An 11,054-nucleotide genomic window follows, 5' to 3' on the forward strand; every position below is an offset into this window, starting at 1 on the left:
TCAATCATAAGAGCTTCAAAGATGTTAGGGCACTTTTAAAGTTTTGAGGACGAACTGGACTACCAATAAAGAAATGAATCAAAGAGATATTATGTTGTAAATGTTATGATTATTATTTACGGCTGATCACTTTTCTACTTAACTTTGGTGTTTGAAAAATTTACAGATTTATGAAACTCCAAAAAGGCTAGTTTCATGTATGGTGGGATGATTCACCCAATCATATTGAATTCATACACTTGACATTTTATTAAATTGATTGGAAGCCTGGACTAGTTACAAGTTGCCACTTTCAGAAAATGAAATTACCAGTTACGAGTTGCATTTTAATTTGAAACAGGGGATATTTCATTTTGCAGTTTTCAATGCACAATTCCCTCGGGGGGGGGGGTACTAGGGTTGAAAAATTTTGTGAATTTTACGACCCTTATTGGGACAAATTCGACCAATTTGACCAAATTTCGATCTTTTAGGGGGTAAAAAGTTGAAATTTTCCTATTTTTTCGACCCTTAGCGGGACTTTGGAAATCCATTTGCCTAAGTACGCCCCCCCCACGGGACAATTCCAACCTGATTCACCGTGCTCCACGTACGGGTCTATATCTGAATCAAAATAGCAGTTACTTTCATAATGGCGGGATAGTCGCCACACAGCTGAGAATAAACAATAGATCCAAAGCTACTTTTTAAAATTCAAAGTACAACCAGGGATTATCAAGATGGCAGACAACACAACTTGCAATATTTGCTATCATTTTCAAAGTTTTCATGGAATTGCATAGCACTTTTAGCAGATAGCATCTACAGCATTTATAGTAAGTGAAACAAATAGGCCCAAATTTCAACATAGTAGCGAACGTTAAATCAATGATTATCATGTTTTTCGTTTTAATCGTTCAATCAATGGTTTTAGTTGATTTAATGATCAAAACTACGGAACTATGATAATACCGCTATACGGTTAAAAAGAAACCCGGGTATCTAACCCAAGGACACAAAGGGAAAGCAAAAAGTATACAGTAATTATTATACCGTCAGTACAACTTATCTTGTTTGCTGGATGAAATAAAATCAAGATAACAAAGTTTTATCCATTGTTGCACAACTCGAAAAGCTTTGCTTTGTTGTCTTGATTTGAACTTTCTATCTAAAATTAAAATGGCTACTTTCAAATTGAATTTCTTTTAAACATACAGGAACAGATAGTTCAACATATTATTACTTATTTATGGCAGAAAATAATGATGGTGAGCAGCAGTGTTCCTCACAGCCATCACAGTCAAAGCGACCAAGAAAGACAAGTAAGTAGTTTCTTCTTTGTGTTCAACATTTTCATTTGCCACATTTTGTGAAAATGATGCGGCGAGTGGTGGAAAAACAAGTTTTTGTGATTGTTTTTTAATGCCCAGTCCAGTCAGCACCTTGAACTGACTACCCAATTCCCCTCACATGGCATGGGTTGACTCTGGCGAAGGTTCATCCACTTGCCAAGTGAACCGCTGCAAGTGGGAATCAAACCTCAGTCCACAGGTCCACAGTCCACAGTGCCTAATTTTTATGCATATGCATTTACAAGCATTTACCACATTTACCACTGAAAGGCATGATAGTAGATTGTGATCTGATATTATCAGACGGTGTCAATCGAAGAACTTCGAACAAAAATCGCAATCGAACGTAATCGAACCAATCGAACGTAATCGAACGTGATCGAATAATTTGCGATTCGATTATCATTGACTATGTTCCATTGGTTCGATTACAATAGACCTTTTTTCAAAGAGGCCACCCTGTTGAATAATTATGTAGTCCAGCAGAAAAACAATGATAAAACCATGCATAATTATTACAATATGCATGATACAGTAATTATGCATGGCTCTATCATTGTTTTTATGGCTGGACTACATAATTATTCAACAGGACGTCCTCTTTGAAAAAAGGTCTATTATGTTCGCTGAGTTTGATTGCGATAAAATTAAATTGGATCACTCTGTTAGAGCTTTTTAGCGTGGGCGGCCGAGCGCTTATCAAGTATCACATGAAAGCGAATAAAATCTAAATCAATCGAACGTACTCCAACATAATCGAATACAATCGAACGTAATCGAAGCAATCGAACGGCAAATCCTGGGTAATATTCGATTGCGATTCGATTGCGTTCGACAATCGAATTGCAATTATTTGATTGTGTTCAATTGCATTCAATTGATTCGGCGTTCGATTCGTTCGATCGACACCGTCTGGATATTATAAGATTAAAGTCAATATATCAATCAAGAATAACTCAAATCAAAACACATGCTGTAACAAAAATTCACTTTCGTTTTTAAAATGTATAATATATTGCTATATTACAGCTATATTCCTTAAAATACACAGTGCAAAGGTTTATGATGGCAGATAGCGCAATGTACTGGAGATCAGGTAACTTGCATCAGTGGAGGCTAATATGCATAGCCTTTAAAATGAATGACCTGGCTGGTCATTATAATATAAAATTAAATCAAAACAAAAATGGTAGAGTAGAGCTGCGAGCAGAGCTGGGTAGTTCATTTGTTTTGAAATTTTGCTGCTTTGATTGATCAGTCATTAATTGATGGCTATGCAAGTTTCCCTCCACTGATGCAAGTTACCCGACTTCACGATATCACCTTTCCATGGTACTCTCTTTTAAGGTACACATCAATATTTGAATTACGATTATTTGATTAATGTATGACCATTACTGCATATATATAAAACACCATACTGTGTCTTAAAGTTTGAGAAATGTTTGTTTGCTAACTCAGCTTTTTTGAATTATATACAAGCTCTTTAGTAACGTCGAAGAGTGATACATTGGTACAGTGGTACCTTCTCTGCCATACTTTGCAGGGTGTATTTTACCAAATCGCCAATATGTACATTTTAAAGACGAAGGCAAATTTTTGTAAGGTTTAGATTGTAATTGATCACATGTTTCAATCTGTAAACAAGAGATTTAATTTGATGACTGGAATTTTGAGTAAAACAAAGGAAATAAAGTGAGTAAAAAGTATGGCAGAAAAGTGCAATATATCACCCTTCGATGGTATTGAATAGATATGAACGTGGAGCAATCTTTAATCGAAAACAAAAAGAAATCCAAAATATTTGTTTACCTCAACCAAAAAGAGCAATAGACCGATATCTGGTCTGATATGAAACATGAAAACCGATATCTCAATCTAAAAAATGAGAGTTTTATGTAATTTAAATTTACACAAGAATGATTTAATAATTTATTATAGTGTCCAATCTTAAATTTAACCACAAAAAATATTTTGTCCAAGAAACCTTAACTTTTTTCTAAGACGATGTCATAGAATCCCGAAAGCTCTATTCAATCTTAAAGATTAATTAAAAATCTCTAAGATTAATATTAACCTCCTTTAAAAACATGGAACTAATCATAAACCAATTTTTTAGAATTTAAAAAATCAAACTTTGTTGGTCGATAAATTTCTATTAAGTTTTGTTGTCAAACTAATAGAACTAAAGAACTGAAGAAAAAATCTGCATGATGTGCCTGTTAAACTGATGGCCACTACTCAAAGCTCTAAAGTCTCTGCACACTAATTTACTGGTCGAACTTTGTGGAACTATAATATTTGTCAGGTTTGCTGAACTTTCTCTGTTGTCATACTTTGCAGAAGTTCCTTGAATTTTAATCAAACACTTGGATTTTTTAAGACAGTCTGGATTACATGATATGACATGAGATTGATAATTGATGATTAAATGATTTGCATTCAGATTTTAAAAATCGGCAATGATCTATCTATCTATCTATCTATCTATCTATATTTTGAGTATCAAAAGTTCCTAAGACCCATTATCCATACATACAAATTATAAGATTGTATAAAAATAAAAAGTAAATAACCTATGTAAATTTTTTTGCACTAACAGAGGACACAAAGAAATAACTTGAGAAGGCTAAATTAGAGAAATGGCTAGAGTAGGCTGAATTAGAGTAAAGTAGTGGCAGAACAACCAGCAAAACTAGGAAGGTGCACAACAAGACGCCAAACAAAAACAAAAGAGTTATATATGCAAAGATAAAGAAAAGCTGCTTGTAAAATAGTGGCTAAAATTTGAAATGGGGGAGTCTTCGATTCAAACAATTGCTAAAAATAAATTTTATTTAATAAGTTAGATAAGTGTAATAGGGATAAAATGCTAAACTAGTGTAATGATCAAGGTTTGTCTAATTAATATTTATTAGTTAATTTTATTGGGTGATCAATAGTGCTAATCTATCATTTATCAGTTATCTAGATCATGATTGCTGGTCAAGAATTTATAAATTTCAGGAATTTTTTAAGTTGTAACGTCTGATGTTTCTGAAAAGCTATTACATGTATAAACAGTGCTGCAAATAGGGAAATATATATTATTTAAAACAAATTTCAATCAATTAGAATTGATTATTGATATATTATTATTGATTAGTTGTCAATTGCTAACAATAACACAAGGCTAAGGATAAGCAATCAATTACTGTCAAAGGACAAGAAAAAACATATCATCCATGTAGCATTATGTCTGATGTTTTAGATAAAACCAAGAATGTTTTTTTTGCCCTTGGGAATAGGCTTCAGTTACTTTTGAAAAACAAAGTATTTTAGTTGCCTTGGAAATATATAAAAAGTATTCTGCAAAGAAAGCATGTTTTCACCATTTCTTTTGCAACTAAACTTACTGCTATTGACTTATCACCTTGGCTATACAAGATATGAAATTTTGAAGGTTTGATTTTGTTTAATTACTTTAAAGCAGTGTTCAGACAAGACAAGTTAAACCCTCTTAATGGCAAGCAGGGGGTAGAATCTACCACCCTTGATAATTTTTTATCAATATGATCATATGTAGTTTATATCAAACTTACAGAAAGTAAAAAATAATTGACACAACATGCATATTATCATAATTTTTTCTCTATTTTTTCTATTTCTCTATTTTCCTTAACACTGCAGATCACTGGATAGCATCATTTTAATCACTAAAACTATTCTTTTAACATGAATGGATTTGAAAAATTGTTATTTCTTTGTAAAGAGGATAATATTCATCCCATGGAAAATTTTGAAGGTTGCTAAAAACCTAAAAATTACAAAAATTCTTTGTCTACACATCACTTTGTTTAGGTCTTGGTTTGATGAAACAAATTGTGGCAGTTAACAAATCACTTAAAGCTAAAGCAAAACCCAAGAAAAAATCAGAGATTTGCTTTGTTGAACTCAAGAGATCTGCTGAAACTGGTTAGTATATTTTGTTTGTGCGGGACAACTGAAACTCTAAATTTTGTCATCAATACAGACCAAAGAGATTTCTCCCTGTTTCAAACTTTTCAACCTGAATTTTATTGCACAAAAACTTTTGAAAGGTTTAATCTTTAGCTAAGGTTTGTTGTCTTGTTCAATTTTAAATGCATGCATTCTTTCTCTTTTTTTTTGGATTGGATAATCTAGGTCAAAGGATCTACAAGCTGAAGAGACCAAAACATAACAATGGAATGAAAAGAAGAATATCAAATACTGGTAAATGTGCAGTTACATTATTTTATGCACTGGGTAATATTGAGGTACCTAAATCTAAATAGAGTTGTGTGTCTTGTATGTATTGAAATTTCAACTCTTTCTTGTTATTTTCATCAGTAATCACTGCAGATGAGCAAGTTTTGGATATTGATGCAAAAAATTCAAACTGGCAAATTGCAGAAAATGTGGACACCATCGATAATGAAGAATTAAATGACATAAATCCACAAAGTGATACAAAAAGTAGGTATCATATCATCCCTTCTTGAAGACAATTAAGGAAAAAACATTGTTTAAAATTTTCACTGTTATAAGACTCTATGTAAGATAAAAAAAAAACTGGCAAAAAAAAACATTTTTGGTGTTATAATGTAACAGAGTAATAACGATCAACTATTTTAATTTATTTCAGTGAATAGTTGGTTAGAAACCCTTCTTAACTTTGTCAAAACAAAAAAGAAGAAGAAGTCATGGTTCGAAAGATCAAGATCCTGCCAAGAAGATTGGGATTTGCTGAGGAAGAATATTTGGAGGACAATGCAGGCTAGGGAAGTTTTGGATGAACATTGTAATGTGTGTTGTGATCGACTTGGTGATCTTTATTGCATGGATTGTCACAAATCATTTTGTCATGTATGTGACGATGTCTTCCACTTGGCAAATCCATTTCATGATAGATTGTCCTCTGGCAGGTACCTAGATGTTCTGGAGTGTTTGGATGAGAAGAAAGAAATTATACCAACAGGTATTTTTCAAATAGTCAGTTATAATTAGAAAATGTATCATGCAATACATCTAACAGCTTCATATACACACTTTAATCATAGTGCATAGAGACTTCTCAAAATCACAAAAAGGGAGGGAACATCTGTGAATTGCTATTTTTTTCATTAACTTTTAGTTCGCTATCCACCACTTAAATGTGTTTGTTCAGTTTGTGGCAGTAAGGAGGTCACCAAGATCGCTACAGATGAGTATTGCATTGTCGTTACATTGAAAGGTAAGCAATTTGATTTAGAAATTTCAAAGTCAACAATTATAGGAATCTCCTCTTAAAATTGTAATTGTTACCAAATTTATTCACTTATATTCATTTGATTACCTATAGAAGTTTTTTTAAACTTGTAGTCTCACTTTTGTTGTTACTTTATTAACTTTATTTACAGGCCGTTTTGATGTCAACAAATACCACCTACGTTGCAACGAATGTACATCTTTGACTGATCCTTTCACAACAAGTGTACTGCTTTCCTCAGGTTTCTGGCCTGGAAATCCGAAAAGTTTAAACTACCTCTTCAAAGAGGAAGTCTTCCAATTGTGGGACAAATTCCGCAAATTCATGCCTGGTTCCTCTGAACGAGCATTTCTAAAGTCCCTCAACTCAATTTCTGATGATTTTTGTAGGGTACGTTTTTATTGGTTTTACTCACAAAACACTTTTGGTCCCATTGTTTTTATTATTCTATTGCCCAATATATCATAATTTTTTAATCTTATAAATGTAAATGGGGCTGCTCGAATAATTGTTAGCCTTATCAAAGGTTTTTCTTGTTTTTATTGATTATCTGACTATAATACCAAGGCGCAATTGTTAGTTATTTGGAATATCGTTGTAAATTGTTTTAATTCCAAACTACTAGTTCCAAACTATACAGAAGCAGATCTAGCTAACATTTTGCAATCGTTTTTTTTAGAAAGCTACCATCAATCCGACTAATTTTGCGATGGCGTTCCGAGATGGCGATGGCGTTCCGAGAATGGTGTTTGTGGTTGGATCAAAAAGACCTTATTCAATCCAAAGATTGGATGGAATGTCCAGCATGTCATCTTCGCCCCCATAGTTCACATGTGGATGGAAACGTAAAGCTTTATCGTTACAAAAGGGGAATGTAAGTGAATAAAGAAGGTTTTAGCTTATCATTTCGATCGAAAATTGTTAGCAATAATCTTAGGTTAATAAGGATTGAGGTTAAACATATGCTCTTGAAAACTATAAATACTAAATGTTCTTAAGAATTTCGAAAAGTTCTTCCACACCCTTTCACTCAGAACACTTAGTATTAACTGCATTTTCCATTTGAAAAATGGACATCCACGATAGACATTATTAAGTACTAACTGCTTGACCCCCTGAAAAAGATGCAACTCAATTTCATTTATATTTTTTTAGAAGGCAGAGACAATCATTCTATGACGGAAGATTCATTATTCCTAATGAATCAGTTTCTAAATTTATTGATCGTTTGTACAAAAATCAATCAAAAAAGGTATTATAATTTTAAGAATGTTGGTCTATTTATTAATTTTTTATCTAATCATTACCATTATCATAAATAATAAGAAGCTCAAAATACCAAAAAATTAAGAAACATTGAGGAAACGTAGTCAGGCTAAAATTCAAAATCTCTCCATTTTCATATATTTTTTTGCTTTTTAAACTATTAAAGCAATTAATAAACTTCGCCTGAGTAACAAGCTTTGGAACCTAAAAATAGATTAACTGAAAGTCACTGGGTTCCAAAATTAATTTCAGAAATGAACAAAATGCTTTTAGATTAAGAAACATCTAAGAAACGTTTCAGGAAAAAAGATGAATGCTTAAAAGATCAAGCCTGCTCAGCAAAACGTGTTTCCTTAAAAAAACGTAATGCAAATTTGTGTTGCATTGCTTTTTAGGATAATAATGGCGCGATTTGTGGTGGGACATGGACGGCAGCACAAAATGTAACAAGAAAGATGGCAAAGCTCGATGAGACAGGGTTAGAGGTGGCAACTTGTCGTCATGTAATGGCAAAAAAAGCCATTAATATGTTCAGAGGCGAAGTATGTGGCTATCCCTATTTTTTGATCAAGGAATCTATGATTCCAAATGGCACTAGATTTTGTTTTGCAGATGTTATGTGCAAGCTTTGGCCGTTCATGGTTCGTGATGATGCTTCAATTAAGGAGTCAATCAAGCCAGCGTTATCAATAATGCACGCTAAGGGCCATTCTATAGAATGCCAGGTAATTAATTCATCAATTTATTTGTGGATGTACTTTGACTTCTCACGCGCCCCTCATTGGACCTTGAATCAACTTAAAGTACTACAGTGAAGTACTTTTCTGTAACCATCCCCAGTCTAGGTGGCTGTAGATTGGAGCGAAACTGAGCGAAACGATAAGACAAGTATTATGTTGCAAAATTTGAAATACTGTTTTTTTTATATTTATGCCTTAATTCTTAGGTTGTTTGGAGTGGTGAATGGTTGGAAGGTACCGGACGTTCAACAGGAGAGGAAACAGAGCAATTGTTCAGTTATCTTTCTCGGTTTGGAAATAGTACAAAGTATCAATTACCTGAAAGTAAATATTGTTCATTAAGTCAAATATATTTAATTCAAGTACGTTTCTCCCTTATGTCACTAATACAGTTGTTCTTTTCCTTTATTTATTTCTGATTTAATTTTTCAGGAAGAGAAGAAACACTAACAGAAGCAGTTCTTCACTGGAACAAATCCAAAATCAAAAAACTTGTACCAGATTTGGTCAAGAGATATTACAAGGTAACAAGATACGGTAATTTGCTACGTTGAAAGGTTTTTGCATGACATGATACTTCGTGTGAGAGATGATTGAGCGTATTTATTTGTACGTCAATTGCCAGAAGGACTCAGTCTTTTCCTAATCTATAATTTCTTTGGTTTTAGAATGAAGAAAATTTAAAAATGATTGGTGACTTGTCAGACAAACATCCAACTAAAATCATAATGCAATGGAAGGATGAAATTCAAAAAGAAGCATTAGGTAACAGTGTTGATGTTAGGATTTGGCGCGTTGTCCTCAATTGAAGACCTTTGCTCAATATGTATTATATATCAGTATAAATTATAAAAATTGCTACAAATGTACTGTCCAAGCAGTTAGTCCAAAACACCATGCCCGTTAGTACATCTTTTGCAGTTTCTACTGGCTTTTACAGGCTTTCACTGCACTTGGCTTCACTCTGCTTTACTTCTACCTTTTGTTCTTTTGTTGTAACTTTTTCTAGGTTTGAGAAGTAGAGTGGTTCGTCAACCTTCCGACGCTGAAAAGCTTCTTCTTCTGGTGGAAAAGCTTCACCTTCCACCTGACTATCACATAGTTGTTAGCAGATTATCATTCCCCAAGACAATGGATTATGGTAAAGTCTATCGGTTGTTAGAGTTTGATAAGCAGGATCAATTACAAGAACTTGATCGACTTACCAAAGAGATTAAAGTCGAAGATTTACTGGTACGACTTCTTTATTTTTGTTTTATTAATTGATGCTTAAGGGAGGGTTGAATTAGGGCTGTTAGTCAAATAGGGGGTCAAATTGCTAATTAGCTTGATTTGAAGAAAACTAAGATTTGAGCTCTTTTTCTGAAGAAGTTAACATCAATTCGGGCTAAACATTTTTAAAAAGAGATTCCTATGAAAAATTGAAATTATTGTGAATTAAACATTCGCCAGCTTTTCCTAACAAACTTATTTTTACTGAATTTCAAAAAGTCCAAAAATAGACATTTCCAATATGTAACATCCCTAGCGCTCTTCTAAGTCAGCTAAATGAAAAGATCTTCTTAGTTTCTTAAAACAATTCTTGTTTAGAATGCACACACAAGCCTTTCCCAAGGGATTTTATTGCCTTTAATCAAAAAGGCAATTGAAAAGTCCAAAATTGAAAAGACCTTGTTGAATGCTCAAGTTGGAGAAAAAGGTATTTTGCCTCTGTTGTTTATTTTTTTTTCATTTAGTAAACAAATTAGATGCAATTTAAAGATTGTTATTATTTTTGCAAAATCTTATTTACACATGCATCCTATGAATGTTAGAACATTTTTGTATTACATTCTAGATTTTTATTCGTTGGTATTGATTCTATTTCAGATACAAGTAAAAAAAAGGAAAACAGTCCGATCAAAACTGACCGCTCTAAAGAAAGCAGAAATTGATATGTTTGTTGATTATTAAATGTTGACCGGAGAAACAAATAATAAGGAAATGCATAATCATCTCGGCAAAGGAATTTTACCTTGGTTAGACGATAGCTCCTATTCTGAAGGTAATTAGGAGATATTTATTCTTTTTCAAGACAGCCTATGACGTGTTGTTTTCTCTAGATCTCATTATGGAAAAGTTGGCTTTGTTGAAGTTCAGATTATTTAAAGGAGTCTCTTTTTTCTTTTTTTTCAGCTGTTAAACGCAGGATAATTGTGGAGATCTTTTAAGATATTTATCTTAAAAGGCAACGCTACATTGAAGAAAAGCAAATTTTATTTAGCGAAATGAGAAATGCTATTAATTTCATGCAAGGAAAGATCCAAAAATTGATGGAAGAATCAAAGGAAACAAGTAAGAAATAATTAAAGATGTATTTACAGCTTTGAGGCTTTACATATTCGGTTTTACAGATTTGAAGCTTTAATTTGATTATGTAGCACGTGAAAGCCTGTTTCCGAGAAGTTTTGGATTGTAAACTCGAAATCA

The 11,054-nt window shown here is 32.9% G+C and overlaps 2 protein-coding genes across 2 annotated transcripts; both read left to right on the forward strand.

Annotated features, from left to right (window-relative positions):
• Window positions 1-848: 848 nt before the first annotated feature.
• On the forward strand, window positions 849-7,342 carry LOC136813520 (uncharacterized; the record flags this gene model as incomplete). Its single annotated transcript, XM_067070039.1, has 8 exons — window positions 849-1,301; window positions 5,172-5,285; window positions 5,496-5,564; window positions 5,682-5,807; window positions 5,977-6,309; window positions 6,466-6,564; window positions 6,731-6,969; window positions 7,259-7,342. Coding segments are annotated over exons 1-8 (1,137 nt in total), but the record flags the coding sequence as incomplete, so codon positions are not given.
• Window positions 7,311-10,786, forward strand: LOC136813525 (uncharacterized). The gene is made up of 10 exons (XM_067070044.1): window positions 7,311-7,453; window positions 7,735-7,831; window positions 8,241-8,570; window positions 8,792-8,909; window positions 9,018-9,109; window positions 9,254-9,350; window positions 9,595-9,818; window positions 10,176-10,284; window positions 10,455-10,629; window positions 10,761-10,786. Exons 1-9 carry the CDS (start codon window positions 7,371-7,373, stop codon window positions 10,517-10,519), a joined length of 1,215 nt encoding a protein of 404 aa, XP_066926145.1. The 5' UTR covers window positions 7,311-7,370; the 3' UTR covers window positions 10,520-10,629; window positions 10,761-10,786.
• Window positions 10,787-11,054: the final 268 nt, after the last annotated feature.

This window comes from Clytia hemisphaerica, unplaced genomic scaffold (genome assembly GCF_902728285.1).
Source record: "Clytia hemisphaerica strain Z4C2 unplaced genomic scaffold, Clytia hemisphaerica genome assembly, whole genome shotgun sequence".
NCBI classification, from domain to species: Eukaryota; Metazoa; Cnidaria; class Hydrozoa; order Leptothecata; family Clytiidae; genus Clytia; species Clytia hemisphaerica.